Here is a 21,834-nt window from a genome sequence, read left to right as displayed (position 1 = left end):
GTTATATCGGGTAGAGGTGTACAAAATTGAGGCAGCAAAGTTCACTACGGGAGCACTAAAATACTATTGGTGGTTTTGTTTCCAGAATCTTTTTTGGATTCACCACATTCCTCAGGCCACTAGAAAGCTTTTATACTACAGCAAACAAACTTCTTACAAGACACTCAATATTTGTCTCAGCAGTGCCTTTCCTCTGACACAATCTTAAGTGTTTTCTAAGAGCGGTACTCATGACCTTCAGTTTCGGTTCATGTTTTTTTCTCCATTTTTATAGAACACTTCTACTAGGGAATCAATTTTCATTTGCCTTTGGCTTATTAGTAAACACAAATTCCAGACTTCATGAATACTGTAGTCTGGGATTTAATTGTCTTCAGTATACATTCTCTGAAGTCTCTAATGGTTTAATGACTTTATTTAATACAAGTTCTGAACCATCGGATGTTTATTCATTCCTTTGGTGACACTGAACTGAGTAGGTCTGGTCAGACAGGATTCTCAAGTGTAATTACAACTCAAAATAGGTCTGACTTAGCCCTGGCCTACACTACAAACTTATGTCAGTATAGCTATGTCGCTCAGGGATGTGGAAAACCCAACTCCCAACCTAACTTTTGGTGTAGACAGCACTATATCAGGGAGGGATTCCCCATTAACATAACTCTTCCACATCCCTGTCACGTGGAGTACCTATGCCAAGGGGAGAAACTCTCCCATTGGGGTAGCTAGTGTCTGCACACTAAGTGCTACATGGATGCAGCTGCAGTCCTGTAAGTGTAGACAAGCTCTTACGTGTATGGGATATTTCTTTCTCCTACTCCCCAACTTCAGGTGTAACCTGAATATGCCAGTGTTAAATTTCAGACAAGAGATGTAGCAGATTAATCACAGATGTATTAAAGACCCTATTTAGTACAATTTTTGCCTCTTGAAAGTGATGTAGAAAATGCTAGCTGGATGGTTTCTTATTTCATCCATTTTCTTATATTGGGGCTTACTTGCTGTACAGGTTTATTCTTCCCCCCCATTTCATCATGTATTTTGGTTTAAAGACACGGTTGACTCAAATTCATAGTTTCAGCAGGGATTTCTATACATTTCTTAGTATTTTTCCCCAAGATTTCTTTTCAACATGGAAGCAGTTTCATCTTGTTAGAGCACATGAAATTCAGGCAATCTAGGCTCACAGTTACTGACTCATTGACTTTGGGCCAGTGACACTTTTGTGCCTCTGGTCTCCTGTGTAAACTGTGTTAACCACTTTTGTGAAGGTATCTGATATTTAAGCATAAAAAGTATTGTCAAGTGTGAAGTATTATGGTCAAAATGGTCCTGCTTGATAAGTGAAATAGACTTTATAGAATCAGGAACAGCGCCAGGGTTTTTGCCGCCCTAGGCGGCAGCGCTCCTCCTCAGAGCATTTGACGGTGGGGGTCCTTCCACTCCGCGTCTTTGAGGCGCTTCAGCGGCGAGTCCCGAAGACACGGAGCAGAAGGACCCCCACCGCCAAATTGCCACTGAGGACGGCAAAATGCCGCCCCCCCAAATCCTGCCGCCCTAGGCGACCACGTAGGGTCGCCTAGGGAAAGTGCCGGCCCTGTATAGAATCATCTAGGTGGCCCTGTGGGGAGCAGGGAAGAGGCCCCTTCTTTCACTATCTACTCCCTTTCACCTTGAGTTTATTAGTGTAGGGTCTGTTCATTTTCTTGACCACTATTTTGGCATTTTCACGTAGACAATCCAGGAAATGAACAGAAATCACGTGTGTTGAAAAGTTCTTTAAGGCATATCTAGGGGTTCCGACTACTTGGATAACCAACACATTCTGCAGTAAAAGCACCTCTTCTCAGTACCTTTCACAGTGAACCCAGTACTAGAGCCCTTATATTAGGCAGCCTTCTCTGCCTTGAGACCACTCTGAAATATCCCAGCATACCCAGTACAACAGAAGGCCACCTCAATTAAATAACTCATTTATCAATCATTTCACTGTAGTGTTTTATTGTATTTAAATAGATTTAAATCATCTATTTCACACTGCATATTCAGTATGATTGATTAAAATTTTTAAAGCATGCACAAGCAAGGGTAAAGCTTTTTGGTCAATGAGCCACAGCATTTGAATTATAGACGTAACCTTAAAGCAGTAGTCTCCAACCTTATTAAGCACAAGATCACTTTGAATTTAAGTGCAACCCACAATCTACCTCAAAGAAAATGTAGAAACAACAGTAATCACACAAACCCAAACACCCTTTGCCCCGCCCCTTCTCCAAGGCTATGCCCCGCTCACTCCATCCCTCCTCCCTCTGTCGCTCGCTCTCCCCTCCCCCCCCCGCCACTCACTTTCATCAGCCTGGGACAGGGGTTGGGGCAGGGGGGTTTGGAGTGTAGGAGGGGGCTCCAGGCTGAGCCTGGGGAAGGGGTTTGGGGTGCAGAAGGGGTTCAGGGTGTGGGCTCTGGGAGGGAGTTTGGGTGCAGAAGGGGGTCAGGATTGGGGGACAGGGATGGGGTGCAGGGTGCTGGCTCCAGGAGGGGACTCGGGGCTCAGGCAGCAGGTTGGGGTGCAGGCTCTGGGAGGGGTTACCTCAGGTGGCTCCCGGGCAGCGGTGCAGTGGGGCTAAGGCAGGCTCCCTACCTGCCCTGGCCCTGCGCTGGTCCCGGAAGTAGCCAGCATGTCCAGCAGCAGGTCGGGGGGGGGGGGAGGGGAAGAAGGTGCGGAGGGGCAGGTGGCTCTGCACTCTGCCCCCTTCCGCAGGCACCTCCCCCACGGCTCCCATTGGCTGCAGTTCCCCATTCCTGGCCAATGGGAGCTGCAGGGGTGGGGCCTGCAGGCGAGGGCAGCACACAGAGACCCTGTCCCCTTCCCTCCCACAGGAACCACTGCCAGACATGCCGGCCACTTCCAGGAGCAGCGCAGGGCCAGGGCAGGCAGGGAGCCTGCCTTAGCCCCACTGCACTGCCAAACTGTTGCTCAACCGGTCCTTCGTGGAGCCTCTTACAGTCTCAGTGACTGAGACTGAGATCGAATGTCAGAGGTTCCATGATCGACCAGTCGATTGCGATCTACCAGTTGGTGACCGCTGTCTTAGAGCAATTTCAACTGATCTGCTTCCAGTGGCAGTTCATGGGACTTCAATTTCCTGAGTCTTTATTGGGAAAAAAAATGCTGTATTGTTAATATAGCCATGCTCACTGAGACAGACATTGAAAATACAGCGATTTCTAAATCCTCTCATTTTTGAAATCCTAGGAAATTCCAATAAGAGAAAATTAACTTGAGAATGTTATAGTTGCACAGAGTTAAGCACTCAGTCAGGAAATGCCAGAACTATAGCTGCTCATAGATTGATGACCCACTTCCACATGTGTTTTAAATCACACTTCCTTTAACTCATGCTTACATTGCTTCTCATAATTGTCTCTCCTATTCCACAGTCTGACATAATGATATCTCCTTCTTAGTTGTCATGCCCTCTGGAGTTTAGTTTCTCATCATCCTCTTAACCACATGGGTTCCAGCCAGCAAATTCTCCTGGGCTATCTCACCAGGATGCATCTCACTGTAAAACGTTCCTGGATACTGTGAATCAAAATTCCAATCCTCCTCTTGCCACTGTTTGAGGACTGACAGCAATGTCATAGAATCATAGAAGATGAGGTTTGGAAAGGACCTCAGGAGGTCATCTAGTCCAACCCTCTGCTCAAAGCAGGACCAATGCCAACTAGATCATTGCAGCCAGGGCTTTGTCAAGCCAGGCTTTAAAAACCTCTAAAGGTGGAGATTCCACCACCTCCCTAGGTAACCCATTCCAGTGCTTCACCATCCTCCTAGTGAAATTGTCCCCCCCCACAATATCCAACCTAGACCTCCCCCACTGCAATTTGAGACCATTGCTCCTTGTTCTGTCATCTGCCACCACTGAGAACAGCCTAGCTCCATCCTCTTTGGAACCCTCCTTCAGGTAGGTGAAAGCTGCTATCAAATCCCCCCCCCTCACTCTTCTCTTCTGCACACTGAATAAGCCCAGTTCCCTCAGCCTCTCCTTGTAAGTCATGTGCCCCAGCCCCCTAATTATTTTCATTGCCCTCCGCTGGACTTTCCAATTTGTCCACATCCTTTCTGTAGTGGGGGGGGGGGGCAAAACTGGATGCAATACTCCAGATGTGACCTCACCAGTGCCAAATAGAGGAGAATAATTACTTCCCTTGATCTTCTGGCAATGCTCCTACTAATGTTGCCAAGAAGGCTAGTGGCATATTGGGCTGCAAGGGCACACTGATGACTCGTATCCAGCTTCTTGTCCACTGTAATCCCCAGGTCCTTTTCTGCAGAACTGCCGCCTAGCCAGTCGGTCCCCAGCCTGAAGCAGTGCATGAGATTCTTCTGTCCTAAGTGCAGGACTCTGCACTTATCCTTGTTGAACCTCATCAGATTTCTTTTGGCCCAATCCTCCGATTTGTCTAGGTCACTCTGGACCCTATTCCTACCCTCCAACATATCTACCTCTTCCCCCAGCTTAGTGTCATCTGCAAACTTGCAGAGGGTGCAATCCATCCCATCATCCAGATCATTAATGAAGATGTTGAACAAAAACGGCCCTAGGACCGACCCCTGGGGCACTCCACTTGATACTGGCTGCCAACTAGACATCGAGCCCTTGATTAATACCCGTTGATCCCAATGATCTAGCCAGCTTTCTACTCACGTTATAGTCCATTCATCCAATCCATACTACTTTAACTTGCTGGTAAGAATACTGCGGGAGACCATATCAAAAGCTTTGCTGAAGTCAAGATAGATCATGTCCACTGCTTTCCCCATATCCACAGAGCTAATTATCTCACCATAGAAGGCAATCAGGTTGGTCAGGCATGACTTGCCCTTGGTGAATCCATGTTGACTGTTCCTGATCACATTCCTCTCCTCCAAATGCTTCAAAATGGATTCCTTGAGGACCTGGTCCATGATTTTTCCAGGCACTGAGGTGAGGCTGACTGGTCTGTAGTTACCCAGATTCTCCTTTTTCCCTTTTTTAAAGATGGCACTATATTTGCCTTTTTCCAATCGTCCGGGACCTCCTCCAATCGCCATGAGTTTTCAAAGATAATGGCCAACGGCTCTGAAATCACATCAGCCAACTCCCTCAGCACCCTCAGATGCATTAGATTTGGACCCATGGACTTGTGCATGTCCAGCTTTTCTAAATAGTCATTAACCTGTTCTTTCACCACTGAGGGCTGCTCACTTCCTCCCCATACTGTGTTGCCCAGTGCAGCAGTGTGGGAGCTGACCTTGTCCGTGAAGACTAAGGCAAAAAGAGCCTGGAGTACTTCAGTTTTTTCCACCTCTGTCACTGGGTTACCTCCCCCATTCAGTAGGGTCCCACACGTTCCCTGACCACCTCCTTGTTGCTAACATACCTATATAAACCCTTCTTGTTACCCTTCACCTCCCTTGCTAGCTGCAACTCCAGTTGTGCTTTGGCCTTCCTGATTACATTCCTGCATGCTCGAGCAATATTTTTATATTCCTTCTATGTCATCTGTCCAAGTTCCCACTTCTTGTAAACTTCCTTTTGGGTTTAAGGTCACCACAGATTTCTCTGTTAAGCCAAGCTGGTCTCCTGACATATTTGCTATTCTTTCTGCACATCGGGATGGTTTGTTCCTGTGCCCTCAATAAGGCCTCTTTAAAATATAGCCAGCTCTCCTGGACTCCTTTCCTCCTCATATTAGCCTCCCAGGGGATCTTGCCCATCAGTTCCCTGAGGGAGGCAAAGTTTGCTTTTCTGAAGTCCCGGGTCCGTATTCTGCTGCTCTCCTTTCTTCCTTTTGTCAGGATCCTGAACTCTACCATCTCATGGTCACTGCTGCCCAGGTTGCCACCCACTTGTACTTCCCCCACCAATTCTTCCATATTTGTGAGCAGCAGGTCAAGAGGAGCACGGCCCCTAGTTGGTTCCTCCAGTACTTGCACCTGGAAGTTGTCCCCACTCTCCAAAAACTTCCTGGATTATCTGTGCACTGCTGTATTGCTCTCCCAGCAGATGTCAGGGTGATTGAAGTCCCCCATGAGAACCAGGCCCTGTGATCTGGAAACTTCTGTTAGTTGTCCAAAGAAAGCCTCGTCTACCTCCTTCTCCTGGTCTGGTGGTCTATAGCAGATACCCACCCTTGTTGCTCTGATCTCTAAACTTAACCCAAAGACTCACCAGGCTTTTCTCCAGTTTCATACTGGAGCTTTGAGCAATCATACTGCTCTCTTACATATAGTGCAATTCCTACACCTTTTTTCCCCCGGCCTTTCCTTCCTGAACGGTTTATACCCATCCATGACCGTGCTCCAAACATGTCTGCTTCTCATCCAACATTTCTCTAAGCTGTTCTGTTCTCTGTTCAAAGTTTCAGTAGCTTATTTCTATAGCACAGTTTAAGTATCTTATCCTTAAGTTTGTCTTGCATATACAGGTAAGTCTCATCTTACGCGGGGGTTCCGTTCCGCGGTTAGCACGTAAAGCGAAAACCACGTATAGTCAAAATTACATTGAGTTGAATGGCAGGTGGAATCACCCGCACTACAGGTACAGTATTAAAATTGTTATTTTGCTCTCTTTTTTTGTTTTTGCCGACCGCATAAAGCTGAAATTGCGCATGTTAAATGCGCGTAAGATGCAACAGACCTGTAATGGGTATATAAATATTTTGTAGTCCAAATAAAATAATTCTATTTTAAGTACAATCATCCTATTCTAAACAGGACACAAATGTACAATAATTACAATTCATGTATTACTTAAAAAAACATGACTTAGGCAAGATCTATGCTAATATCACTGCAGTGGCCATGTCACGCAATTCAAGCACAAAGCTACCACAATGCAATTTATTTTCACCTAAAAGATAAGCCTCAACAGAATAGTTTCAGAGTATGAAGTTTAAGAAAGAAGATTTACTCTAGCTAATACTGTGGAGAAGACTGACATGTCTAGAATTAGTCTATTTCTATTAGTGTGAGAAAATATATTTTTTATTGGCACTGAATTTCAAAAGGTGAAGCCCAACTTATTGTTTTGAGCTCAAGTGAGTTCATTGGTACTTCAGTGATTGGCTTTGATTTTAAACATTTGGACTTTTAATTCGAAGTGGATGAAAAATCTGTTTCATAATATTTAACGTTTGTCTGAACAAACAGCAATATCTAAGAGTTTTACTTCTACACAAAGTATGGATCATTTTTTATTTTACAACAAAAGGTGGCCCAGTTACAATCAAAGAGCAAGCAGGAGGTCTCCGTATTGGCTGGGAAGGTTTAGGAGGGTAAAAATGGACATATTTTCAGCACGCTGTCTGCAACATGGAGCACCCTCATTCTCACTGATAGTTTTACAAGAGATTATGACAGTACAATCTGGGGTTCACATTTGTTTTAATGTAAAACTCTGGTTCCTACTGAGTTTACTAAAGACACATTATGCCAGATCTTTTAAACTAGGTTTGTGGTTTCTATTAATGTAAATAACTTCACATTTATCATATTCTTAGGAGATTAATATAGTGAATAAGTTGATAAAAGGAATATCGAAGCGTTAAAGTCAATAATCATCTGAAAACCACACTGCTCCAATTTTTTTTAAAACCTGCTACAGTTACAACCATCACCTACCAAGATTACTACAATAGAAGAAAGAATTTTTAGTTTTAGCCTGCATTTGATAACATTGAGTATTCTGAGTTTCATTGTTCCCCTTCTTGCTTGTTGAGGTTAAAAACAGGAAAGCACGATATAAAGCCACAAAAACTTGGCAAGGGACAACAGAACAGGTATAATGACAACATTTTTAATTTACTAGATGTCAATTTGATGTGTCCTTTTAACACTGCAAGTGCACACACATTTAACAATAGCCAGTCCAGTTTCTGACATTTACGTCAGATGCCTTGCTCATTTCCAATAAATACTCTAGCTGCCAAGAAGATCACTATCTTGCATTAGTTTGTTGTAGCAACATTACAATAATAATTGAGAGAAAGTTACTTGAATTCCCGATAAGTAAAAGCTGGGTTTTAGAATTTTAAGGTCAAGAAATCTCAATTCTTAAACTGGTTATCCACACTTCAAGCAGATCACATTTATAAAGACTACTCTTAATGAATCTTAAGTCTAACTATAGAAATCTGGGCAAATTCTGATAGCTTAATGGTTGACTGATAATTTCCTAATACAGTATTGACAAATACAAGATAATGCTTCTACAGGCATACAGTAAAGGTAGATTTAGGGCCCAACTATGGGGTCAATACCTGTGTCAGATTAGGAAAAACAGTACTGTACCATTATATATTTCTTTAATTAGATCTAGTAGACAGAGTGCCCTCCTGTTACTTTACTCCAGTGGGACTGGATTTGGATTTGTCTGTGTTTTGCCAAGAATTTTAGTTAACAGCAACTCTAGAGAGTCCATTTTTAGTGGAGGAAAATGCAGTAAGTTATTTCAAATGTGTGGAAGTTTACTAGGCACTAGGACTTCAGTTAAACTGTGGCTATTAAGAGAATAGGAGAGACAATACAGATCTTACAAATAATGAATTTTGATAGTATAGCTTTTAATAGCAGGCATCTTCTGAAGTTGATAGTCCTGAAGATAATTTGGCTCAAATGCCAATCTAATCAGTTTGCAGTCTTCAAAGGGAAATGTAAATTGGCTTCAGTTGCAGTTTATTTAACAGAGCTTGAGGTAAAAATTCAAATACAAGCAAACATAAATTTGGAAACAAAGTTACAGGTAGAAGAAAAACATAAAATGCAATCTATAGCTTATACTTGTTAATAAATTACTTTCCTGTCTAAAAGTATTTCTCACCCCAAGGTTATCCTTTGTAGAGCTTGGCAAGTCCAAAGAATTGGGATCCACTTTTCATGGAGCACCCCCCGCCCCCTGCCCACCCTACTGACAGTCTTCTTGTCCTCTTTCTTTTATACAATTACAGACTCATGTCATTCAATTCAGGGGTCCCTATTCAGAGACTTTTAATGGGGTTCTTTTTGTCCTTGTAAACTCTGAACCCTGCATCTAGCCCAGACTGTAAACACAAACTGGCTCAGTTGACAGATGTCCATTGTTCTCATGTTAATTGGGTTAGCTCTCAGATTTCCTCTCTTCAGGTGACAGGTTTCACTCCCATCAGATTTGGAATATAATATCCTACATGTTAGATAACTCAAATTGTTTCCAAATCAAACATATTGCAATAACCATGACAATTAGTAGTTCTTCACTTTCAGCAGAGACCACATATGACTCCCTTTGGTGAAATATTGAGAAGGTTGTCAGATACAGGGTAATATACTTGTCTGGGTCTTCTGTGTCTCTCAAAATGATCAGGAAAGATGCTTACCCTTTACACAGAAGCTGAACAATGTCACAGAATATTCCTGCTTCCATTAGCTGAAATAATAAATTGAATCACTTGAATCTAGGTTTTTTGTACAAGAGCAAACCATGTTTAAAGGGTCCTTAAGCGTTGACTGGATTGCTCGTCAAATGTAACACCATCCTTACATGCCACCAAAACAAGTCTTTTTAAAGTAAGAGCTATGGGGCCAAGTATCCAAATAGAAAATATTTACAATAAATTTTAGCTTTTGACTGGCTGATACCAGGGGTGTCATTAAGAGTTGCAAAGACAGCTCTGTACTTTCAAAGCAGAAGAAAACAGGGCTATGGCAGTGACCCAATGATCTATATATATATGCGCATGTTATTTGCAGAAGGTTTTCAAGACAGTAGATAGGAGACAGTACAGTGTATATATTGGATGTAATAATTTGAACTAGTTGTACACAACTTATTGTCAAGTAAATTAAGTCACTAGAAGATATCTGCAAATTATGGTAAACAGAATAATGAACACCTGCTCAATGCAGGTGGTCAATGTTAGGATGCATTAGCAAGGGACAGTTTAATGGTATTGACATATATTGAGTATGATTAATTGGAGGCCTTCAATTAACATTGAGGAGGCATTGAAGGCAAAGAACCTCATCTTGGATACTGTTTTTAATTGTAGTCATATCTTAAAGGTTCTATTAGAAAAAAGGCCCAGAGAAGGGTAACAAATGCTGACACAGCCTACATTTCTATGAAGACTTCCCCCATAGGAAGAGAGATACACAATACTACATATATATAGTTTAGAGATGAAACAAAAGGTGATAAGTGTACAAAAAATGAATGCTATAGGGAAAAAAAAGAAAGCACTCCTACTGGAAGGTTCCTATGGGTTCATCTGCACCAGTGCTTAATATGTAATGAAAGATGCCGGAGCTCAAGCAATTTTTTTTTAAACTTTCGTAACTGCCATGGCAAGCCCACTGATGCCAGAGCTCTGAACTGTCAAGTCTAGAGTGCTGGGGCTCAGCCCTGACATGTTAACACTGATCTACACAGCAAAAAACCCTGTGCAAGTGAGTCTCAGAGCCTGGGTCAAGTAACTCAAGCTCACTCTGTTGGGCTAAAAATAGCAGTGTAAACTTTTGGGCCTGGGCTGGAGCCTGGCTAGGTCTCAGAGCTCAAAACACCTACACTATTATTTTTAGCCCAACAGCATAAGCCTGAGCCACTTCACCTGGGTTCCAAGACTTGCTGCCACTGGGTTTTGTGGGGTTTTTTGGCTGCATAGATTCACCAGATGACTCAAATGAAGACTTGTTATGTGTACAAATTAAATATCCAGAGGCCCTGCCAGATTCAGAAGACAGCACCAAATTCAAGCAAAGACTACTGCATTTGGATAGCCTTACCTCAGACTGTAGGTGCTGGATCACAACTGTTAATGCTTCAAACTTCTGGTTACTGCTTGCCAAGAATTTCTTCAAATGCAGGATAATGTCACTTTGGTTCTCACATTTTGCTTTGTATTGTGCCAACTCGCGTGTTTTTGTTTCAGTTGAATGCACAGCTGGAGAGGTTTGTGTGTGTATACATGAACTTTTAGGACTCCTCTGCTTGCCTCTCTCAACTAGAATAAAAACAAAAAACAAAACAAAACAAAAAAGACATTCTAATTAAAGTATTCACTTCTGAAGTTTTACTAGCTACCAAAGCTGGAAGTCAAAACACAAAGGAAATAGAAACAAATATTTTAAAAAACATTTCCTGAACCACTTTGATTGGGTCAAAAGGGTTACTTTTTAATGGCATTATGGTCTTGAGGATAAGGGTCTGTACAACAGCTTCAGCGTTCTCATACCACAAAAGCCATATACAACTCAAATTGCTCTTGATTATGCATTTACATTTGTTCATTAAGTGCATGTCAGCTAACTCTTTACACTGCAATTTTGATTCGCATTTTGAAAGAATTGAAGTGGTTCTTTAGTTCTAAAGCTTTTCTTCACCTCTAAGTTTATCTAGTGAATTGTCTAATTTTCATACATTAAATGTCATCTATTTTCCAGGTCTGTAACAATTTCACATTTCCTGAACTGGAAGTTACTAAATATATTAAAGCATTCTCCCTACATGTATTTGATCCCTTTCATACTTTAATTTCCACTGCAAGATTCCACCATGTTCAGTTCACATTTACCTTTTATTAGCCAAACCTGGAGCACTTTTCTTAGTACTAATAATGTCTGTCATGGATCAAATACTTACTAAATCTGTCAAACATCCAATACACTTTAAGCTTCCCCTATCCCTTTATGCACAGCCTGAGGATTACCTACTTTAATATTGTAACGTGGCAAATTCTGACACTTAACAGCACTAGTATGATGGGTTCCCCACCACCACCCCAACCTTGGGGTGCTGCCTGAAACTGGGATACCACTGAGCCCACATGACCCACCATCTTGGGCTCCCTTTACAGTGTACTGCTGCAACAGGCCCACAAGCCCCCTCCAGCCCACACACAGGTAGGGACACACCCAGGTGCAGCTCTGCATGGGAAGGCTCAACTAAGGAACTGCCACGTACTCAAGTGCACCCCCCCCTTTGGAGGGCAAACCCAAAATTATACAATCTTGCGCTGCACAGAGAACTGTACAGCGTAAGCTCATGAAATTCGCTCTCCCCCTCAATGTGGAGAGGAATATATACAGCTTTCTGCCCCAAGTAATGATTTCCACAGACTGGTTTTAGACAAAACAAAACAAGTTTATTAACTACAAAAGATAGATTTTAAGTAATTGTATGGGATAGAAAACAGATCAAAGAAGATTACTTAGCAAGTAAAACAAAAACTCAATCTAAGCTTAATATACTAAAGAAACTGGATATGAGTAGCAAATTCTCACCCTAATTGTTGTTTTAGTCAGTTTGCAGAGATTCTTGATGGCAAGCTGAACTTGCTTGCAGTTTAAAACCCCAGATATACCTTTCACCGATTAGAAATCTCTCCAGCCTGGGTTCAGCCCTTCTCCCCAAGTTTAGACCTTGTTTCTCAGATGTTTCCAAGTGTCTCCTTTGGGCAGAGTCAGTCAAGAACCCAGGATGATGTCACTCCCCTGCCTTAAAATAGCTTTTGCATATGGCAGGAACCCTTTTTTCTCCAACTTCAGTCCCCATGCCTTTTAGTGGAAAAACACAAGTATTCTATGATAGAGTCCAGTACCAGGTGACTTGGTCACATGATCCCATAGTGTCATAGCAGTCATGAGTCAGAGGCTGTTTGTAGTATCCTCAGGAAGGCTCCCCGGTGGGAGATTAGCATCTTCTAAACCCTATTGTTCTCCCTAATGGCCCTTCCCAGCCAGCCATCTAACCTGAGTGTCTTCTGCCTAGTGGGTGTCCCCTGGGTGTACATTTGTAATAGATGCATAGACAATATTCCTAATTTCAGATACCAAAATGGTACATGCAGTCAAATAGGATAATGATATTCAGTAAATCATAACCTTTTCAATATCTCACATGACCTATTTTGCATAAAGTACATCATAGTTATGCCATAATCATATCACAATAATATCTCTGAAGAACATGGGGCATAGTGTCACAACTAGATCATGTCACGACAGAAGAGACCAACATATCTAAATTCAGTATTTGATTCTTCCAGGTGTACAAGGTTTCTCTATAGCCTTCAATTTGGAAAGTCAGCAGTGTGTAGCTGTGCAAGCAGGGCCAGTGTCTCCCTATAGTTCTCACAGGCTGTGAGTAAATCCTATATGCAATATATAGATATCCCAAGGTAGTTTAATGAAAACATCAAGACAAATGAGCCTTTAGATTAACTATCAAGGTTCATTGAATTTAAAGCTGAGAATCAAAGGAAACTAAATTTGTAACGATTCGAGAGAGGTGATGGAAAAAATAGAAAAAAAAAGTCCAAAATTTCTTATGCATGATAATCAGTAGTTTATAAAGTCCTTCAAAAGCTCTAAAGGCCAGTGAAATAATATTGATACATTCAGTATATCAATATCCTTCTATCATATCACTGAAATGAGGTTGAGAACCAATGCATTTGAATTGTTAGCCTAACGTATCAATATTGTTAGTAACAACCTTAGGTGGCTTAGAGCAACTACACAAACATTTGAAAGCAGAGTCCTCATTCAGGAAAATTAAACCAATCGTGGTCCTTTTCCTTTGCCATGTGTTAAGGATCTCCTCAAGGTAATGTATACATTTCCCCCCACACACTCTCCCCCCTAAGAGTCCTTGAGTGCTGCCGCCCCCACCCTCAGGAAATAATGAGAGTGTCTTTATAACAATATGCAATCCAGTCCATTTTTAAATTCAGTGTCTACTGCCATTAGGGTGACCAGACAGCAAGTGTGAAAAATTGGGATGGGGTGGAGGGGTAATAGGAGCCTATACAAGAAAAAGACCCAAAAATTGGGACTGTCCCTATAAAATCAGGACATCTGGTCACCTTAACTGCCATTGCACTTAACTTCTGATGATTAAACACTGCAGACTGTTCCAGATCTCACAAGCAATGTTACTAGATAGGGTCATCCTCATAATTATGTAGACCGCTGTGCTCATCTGTCAACATACAAGGAATTGGATATTTTATTAAACTGCACCCAACTGGTCAGTGCATATTGGCTAGAGCTTCAAATACCTACATTTCTGGGAAAAGTGCATTGCACACATTTGGGACAGTCCTCAATTGAGAACTCTTCCTAGCCTCAGAGATCTACCTTGTGCCAATGACCAGGATATGCGCAGTTGTGCCCGGTGGTCAGAGCTGGAGTTGGTAGTCAGGAACCAGAGCCAAGGGTCAGAATCTGGTTACCTGGAGTGCAGTGGGGCAGGGGAAGGGTTGGGGCACCAAGATAAGGACAGGACTGGGCTAGCTTGATTACCACTTCAAAAGTTTTTTTTCTCTTAATTAATTGGCCTCTCAGAGTTGGTAAGACCACTCCCACCTGTTTATGCTCTCTGTATGTGTGTATATATATCTCCTCAATATATGTTCCATTCTATATGCATCCGAAGAAGTGGGCTGTAGTCCACGAAAGCTTATGCTCTAATAAATGTGTTAGTCTCTAAGGTGCCACAAGTATTCCTGTTCTTCTTTTTGTGAATACAGACTAACACGGCTGTTACTCTGAAACAGGAGCTATTGTAGCCACACAAGCAAATACTTAGAGCAGCCACTGAACTGCAGCAGCTGGGCTTAAGAGCCTGGTTGGAAGAGTGAGCAGACAAACAGGAGGTGTGGCCTGTTAGGCAGCATACTACAGACCAGCTCCTTGGGTTGCCTGGAGACTGGCTCTGCTGAAGACTCGGGTTCCTGACACCCTGGGGCTCTATAATACAATTGTCTGGCTGAATGAATGCAGCTGCCATTCAGCTGAATCAGAGCCAGACTCACCTCTTTGTGAAAGCCTTTTTTTTTTTAAATTTAGGAACTGGTTCCCCTGACTCCACTGGGAGTCTGACCAATCTGATATGAAGTTGCGCAGGAGGAGAAAATGAAGAACTATTTTATCAGTAGGGTGTATCCCATATACTTGTTACATTTAAGAGCCTAGGTATAACAAGGAATGTAAGCACTCCTGTAAAGTCTTACCTGAGCTACTTTGGAGTGGCTTGGTCCATATTTTTTTTTTTTTTTTTTAAACAAAACATTCAATCCTGACAACCATTTGAGTTTCTACATCTGTGCACTTCGTTGCTGAATAGCAACTGAAATTCTGCCCCTATGAATAACTAAGTTTTGCCACATCCCAAAGCTTATCCCCTTGAGAATTTCTACTGCTTTCTTGAGTTTATAGAACTAAACCAGAACCTTTTGTGTTACCCCAAGTGACTTTATTGGTATGTCAACACTGCAACAATACCCACAGCTGGCCCATGCCGGATCACTCAGGCTCACAGGGATCAGGTTGCAGGGCTGTAAAATTGCAGTGGAGAAATTCTGGCTTGATCTGGGACCCACCCTTCCGTGCAAGATCCCAGGTCCTAAATGCTAGGACTCCATGAGGGGTGAGAGTTCTAGAGCCCGGGCTTCAGCCAAGCCCAAATGTGTACACTGCAATTTTATAGCCCCGCAGCCCCAGAGTCAGCTGACACAGGCCAGCTGCAGATGTTTTATTGCAGTGTAGACATACCCTATGAGTAAGGATATGGATTTAGTCCAAAAGATCACTGATTCCATGACTTTAACAGACCTCCGTGACTTCAACCCCGTGGAGGTGGGGCTCCGAGCTATTGGCCCACCTCGTGGCGTCAGGGCTCCAGCCCCAGGCCAGGGGGCTTAGGCTTCTGTTACTTATTGCCCATGTCCTGCTTGTGACTTTTACTAAAAATACCTGTGACAAAATCTTAACCTTACCTCTGAGTACATGCTAATGCCCCTCTACTTTAAACTGAGGTTATTTTCCTTAGAAAAAGTTTTTTAAATATGTATGATAGAATTTCTAAAAAAAAGTGTTCCAAACAAGGCTAAATAAGAAAGAATTGGAGCAGAAACAATCAAACCTTTCACCTCCAAGCTTTGTAATTCGAGGATCAGTTAAGTTTTCTCTTACCCCAAGCCATCCTCTTTTCGTGTTCCTTCATCAAACTGTTAGCTTCTAGAGTGGTTTGAAGACTAACTTCCTCATTCAAGCATTCGTTGTTATCCTTAAGTCCTTGCTTCTGATCCTCTCTGTTAGCAAGATCCAGGCTGGTCAAAGCTTTCTGGCTTTTTTCCATTTTCTGGAAAACTTTAACAACATTGGTCAAATTGCTGCTAATTCCTTCAATCAGATATACCAGATCAGCCTGGGCATTTAACTGAACTTCCATTTCTTTCCTCACTGTCTGGATCTCCTCAACTACAGTTTTTAATTCCAATTGACTGGATTTAATCTCTGCTTTGAAGTCATCTTTCATCTGTTGCTGGCTCCTCTGTGCATCAAGAACTGTTCTGATTTCCTTTTGGGAAATTTCCATGCCATTTCTTAATTCCTTTTGGCCGGCTTTCATTGCCTCCTGGCTAGCTTTAATTTCTGCCATCATGGCAGCTTAACTCTCAATCTCTGCTCCAGCAGGAGCCACAGATGTCTTACTGTGGAATAATATATCCAGGGACAACAGCTGTCACAGGGTCCAAGCCATCAGGAAGGTTTGCACACCAGCAGCTAGTTACCACTTATGTGGAGAAGTAAGCAGGTAGCCCTCTGGTGAAGTATCCTATTTCAGGTTACAGTCAGTACACTTGACTGAAGACACTAGATAGAAGCAGAGCACACCTTACAGAGCTCTGTGGAATAGTTCAGTCCCAAATTTCAACAAGAGTATTGGTTAGTGTAACAACCGCCTGATTTTGCCACACCCAACCTATTAAATCCTTTGCTGTCATCCACGTATGTGGGATGTCACTCGGAAAGTCACTCCCAACAGTCATTTGTTCCAGGTGTCCATCGAAAGCACCAGTGGGAGTTGTTGCCAATATGTTTGGCTTTGCAACACAAGAGGCATCCATAAGAACTCAAAAACCCCTTTCTCTTCAAGGGAAGGGCTCAAATGAATGCCTTTAACTGCACATAAAAGTTTGAAATCACTCAGTTAATGGCCTCAATACTATGCTGAACTGGGTGGCTCTGCAGTGTCCTTCTGTTGATGTTCCTAATTAGATATTAATGAATAAATCCATGAGTGCCTTTGCCACAAACACCATCACTACAACTAGTACTGCCTTTGGACAGTCTCAAGAAGACCACATACTAACTGATAATGGAACATCAGTTATCTTCATCCCTGAGCTAAATTCTCTAGTTCACAGTTGAGGACCAGTGGCAGAATAGCATGGGGAAGATTATCTATTCTATATTGTTTGATGTGTTTTCAAGTTTTTCGTTCAGTAGGCCTAGCAACCCAGCAAAATTTGGTGGGTTAACTTTGCTTTTAAAAAGCTAGCTTTCATGTCTAACTATAGACCTCATAATAATTCTACGTAAGCATATTTGCAAGTAGTTAGATACCCGACTGCCCAGCCATTTGGATATAGCATGCTATTCAGTTCCTTTTTATTTACCTCTTTCAGCGCATGTGTATTTCACTAGGTATATCCCAAGATAGTTGTACCAACAGCTGTGGCCTAACCTGTTTTATACAAGGTGGTTTGACAAGATGTGTTAAGAGACTGAATTGCAGTTGAGACATTCTGGCTGAAAATTCCAGCCTCATTTGCAAGAACTCAAAGATGATGCCTTGTTCCCTGATTGGATGGTGAGAGAAGACCACTTATTTTGATTGGACCATTTGAATCTTCAGAAGCATGGATCACTATTTGATTGGTCCAAACCAGCACCTCCAAGAACAGGAACCAAATTGGACCACCCAGCAGAAATGGGATAAAGCAACCTGCTGACATCAAGTACCTAATTCAGATAGGTACTTTTAACAGTGTTTATTTTCCAGCAGTTTGGGTTGCTCACTAATGCACCAGAAAAGGACTATAGTAGTGTCCGTCCTTTTCAAAAACTACTTTAGAATTAGAATTAACAAATTACTGTTAACTCAGATTGTAGGACACTGTACATGTGTCTACCACAGTTAATGGTTTCATACTGCCTTTCAAGTTTAGATGGATACAGACATAAAACTGTTCAAGTGTACAAGCCTCTTGAACTGCACCCAGTCTATGCAGTCCATCACAAGTGTAGGAGTTGATCACAGGTAGTTAGGAGTGCTAATCAGATCCTGGTGGTAACGTTCATTGGAAATTAGGTAACAAGGGGTTGACTATTATAAACCCACTGGAAAAGAGGCCTTGATGAATTAGTATGGAAGAACTGACCAAATTTTCTTGTGATCTAGTTTTTGATTTCTTTTCCTCGGTTATGTTAGCATTGGAGTTGATAACCAAATGGCACAAGAGAGACCCTATTCTGAGGGACTATCAAAAATCTAAACAAAGTCTTCTTCCCAAGATATGCTCAGCCTCTAATTGTTATTGTGGGTGTGTGATGTGGTTCAGAAAACGTGAATGGTTATATTGACCAATTTTCTAGTTAGCCAACTCACAGTCCAGTACTATTTTTGCCTTCTTATATCCTATACTATTAGCTACTGCTAAGGATATTTAATAAAACTTTATAAAACTAAATTCAACTCTCAAGTCCCTTCCTTTAGTTAAGCCATGAAAATAAAAAACAAAAAACCTTAAGGAAGGTGGTATAGGTATTCAGTTATGAAACTGAATAACTAAAGTTTGTTTTACACCTTTTCTTACATTCTGCTTTCATTTATCCATTTATGCTGCTATAAAATGATTCAGCTTCTATTCCAGCTTGAGAGAGACACTCACTCAATCATATCTCAGGATTTACTTTACTTGAGAATATTTCCTGTTTGTGACTATTAGTCCAGGATGGCTATTTCATACTCAGACTACCTGGTCTCAAAGCTAATGAGGTATTAAGATCAAACAGGAAGTCAATGTATGTAAACAAAAAAAATTGCCAAATTTTCTGTTCATGTTTTGCTTGATCATAACATGTAAAGCTAGTTAAGTTAGTCGCAAAGCATTTGTGGTATTTGTATAGAATACCCTAAATATTCTCTCTATTTAACTAAAAGCAAAAACAGATCATCCATATTTCTATAAATACGAGAACAATAAATCTAGGAAGGAGAAGAGTCCAAGCAAGTGTCAGTCTGGCACCATTTTGAAGTTGTTTACACAAAAATAAACTGACTAGAGAACTGAAGAGTAATTCTATGTGGCCAAACCTTCAATAGCCATAGTTACGGCTATTTAGTACCATGTTTAATTACACATGGTGTATGAACCTTTAAAGTAATAAGCCTAAATAAATATCTTTAAAAATAAATTAAATATATACTTACTTGTGGGGGATGGAAATTGAACAGGTGACCATTGCAGGTGGGGGGGGGGGGAGAGAAGAGGAAAACAAAGATGTTCAACCAATCTTTTCACTACTTCACCAATTTTTTGAGAGAAGACAAAAATGTCTTATAATTATTATAGGCAGAAATAGCAGCTGGGGGAGATTGGGACTTGCATGGAAAATGGGAGCCAGATTGATTTGGGAGGATGGGAAGAAAGACTGGTTGGACAAGGAGAAAGTTGGTGTAGACGAAGACTAGAAGTCAGAAAGGGAGTGGAGAATGGGACTGGCTAGATCAGGAGATTGCGAAAAGGAGCTTTATTTCATCTCTTTTACTCAAACAAAGATTTGTCTATCTGCAGACTTACTTTAGTTTTAACTTGGCTGTTCACATATTAGCCTAAAAAAAATGAAAAACAGCCATTAAATACCTACACTGGGAAGAGTATTAATTGTCCAAAGACTTAAAATGTCAACTGTGTAAAGAATTACTGAGTCATGAAATAATTAAATCCTGTTAGTGCACTGAATGTGGAGATTTGTGTTTTACTAGCAACAACAAAAACATTCTAGAACAAGGATGGCTGCCTGTTCTTCCAGAAAGTGAAATGTATGGATATTTTACTAATCTGTTGAAAGATTTTAAACAGTGATGTTTGTTTTTTGAAGAAAATGCTACACAGTGTCTGAATTAAGCCTACTAATTCCAAGTATGTTTGGAAAATAGCACAATATAGAAGGCAAATTGGGAGGTCTACTTGTCTGATTAGAGCCTAAAGAACATAGAATGACCCTACTCTTCTGCTCCATATATTTTTATCTGTTCCTTCCACAAGCAACTCCCAGAAGACAAATGGCACAGCATGACTAGCTGACAGGTCTGATCCCAGTATTTCTTTCCTCTTGCAGATGCCGGTCACAGAATAAACAAATATAGGCAAAGATTTTGTCATTTAAAACAGTTTTCCACTAAAGCGCACACATTTTTGAACACTGAAGCAGTAAGAGTTTTAGCCACCTTGATCTCCTGCTTTTGACCATCTTAATGTGCTTGCTGCATGACAAGTGCAACGTCCTGCTTGGGGTTCCTAGAAATGTGAGACATCATTACCCTTCTCAGCCTCAGTAAGTGAGAGTTTTGCCACTGCTAAGCTATTAGCTCCCTGACCCACCAGCAAACTCTTCAGGACTCTGCCAGTCCAAACCTTGCCTGCAGTTAACGATCAGGCCCTCTCACTGGACGCTCAGAGGTTAAGTTTGCTGCCTCCAAAAGAGACAGGACACACTGGCCTGTTTATCTGAAGACAGACACTTCAGTATGCAGCAATGAGATGGTTTTGTAATAAAAAAAGAATGAGTTTAACAACAAAGAACAGAGATTTAAGTGATAAACAAGAATAAAAAAACAAGTAAAAACAAAACACTTTCTAGGTGACAAACTCAATTTCAGCAAATTACAATATTCGAGAAGATTTCTCATCTACAGTTAGTTTCCAACCTTCAATGCCAAGAGGATCCACTTTTCTCATGAGCTCCAAGGGTGCTGCTCCCTTTTGCCCCCCTTATCTCACCGCAAAGTTCATTGTCTGTTTCAAGAGCCAGGGAAAATGCAGACTCCATCCCCCAATCCCGATTATTATGCAATCATTGCCCCTACTTGCTAGGTTTTGGTAAGTTGACTATTTGGGGTGGAACTTTTATCCCAGTGGAGCATTTGGGCACCCATGACATTTGTCTGTTGGTAATGCAGGTATTCTTCCAGCATGCCACTATTTTAAAATTCTATTTCCCTACAAAGGGAATAGAATACCTGTTTGAAATGTAATTTCTCAAGTCTATTTGGGACCAGTTTGAAAGGGAAGATGGCCTTGCGAGAAAGGCACTTGTCTGGGTTCAATTTTGAGTTCAGGAGATCTAGGTTCATCTCTGGCTGACCCTGGGCAAGTAATTTAATCTCTGCTCTCAGTTCAAAAGCTGCCACATGGGGATAATAATACAATTTAAGTTGTCAAAATGGTAACTAAGTTTTGTCGGAAATTTTGTTCAATTGGAGAACACCAATTCAGAGTGAAATGTTTCGCTGAACCTAGAATGGATCTGACAAACCCTCCATTGAAAAAAGCAACAGAGGGTCCTGTGGCACCTTTAAGACTAACAGAAGTTTTGGGAGCATAAGCTTTCGTGGGTAAGAACCTCACTTCTTCCGATGCTGAGGTTCTTACCCACGAAAGCTTATGCTCCCAAAACTTGTTAGTCTTAAAGGTGCCACAGGACCCTCTGTTGCTTTTTACAGATTCAGACTAACACGGCTACCCCCCTGATACCTTCCATTGAAACACAGTAGTCCACAGGGATGCTCTGCCCCGCCTTATCAGGAAGAAGAGGGATTCCCCCTTTTCAGTCAGCTCTCATCATAAGCTCTTCAGGAGAGGGACGGTCTCTTACTGTAGGTTCATACAGTGCCTAGCCCAAGGGGACCCCTAGTCTCAGTTGGGGCCCCTCTAGGCATCACTACGATATAAAGAAGTTCT

The 21,834-nt window shown here is 41.7% G+C and overlaps 1 protein-coding gene across 23 annotated transcripts in view; it reads right to left on the bottom strand.

The window, feature by feature from the left end:
• MTUS1 (microtubule associated scaffold protein 1) overlaps positions 1–21,834 on the bottom strand; it is a 209,323-nt gene that overhangs the window by 60,274 nt on the left and 127,215 nt on the right. For 22 of the 23 annotated variants that reach the window (XM_008168470.4, XM_065597998.1, XM_065597999.1 and 19 more), the window contains one exon: positions 10,805–11,022. In XM_008168470.4, coding sequence (XP_008166692.2) covers positions 10,805–11,022 — 218 coding nt within the window. Of the gene's footprint in view, positions 1–10,804; positions 11,023–15,994; positions 16,520–21,834 lie in introns of those variants that run through there. The other variant, XM_005282070.5, reaches the window with a different exon arrangement.

This window comes from Chrysemys picta, chromosome 5, assembly GCF_011386835.1.
Source record: "Chrysemys picta bellii isolate R12L10 chromosome 5, ASM1138683v2, whole genome shotgun sequence".
Taxonomy (NCBI): domain Eukaryota; kingdom Metazoa; phylum Chordata; order Testudines; family Emydidae; genus Chrysemys; species Chrysemys picta.
The sequence above is the reverse complement of the archived record's forward strand: the minus strand, read 5'-3'. Positions and strand labels throughout refer to the sequence as shown.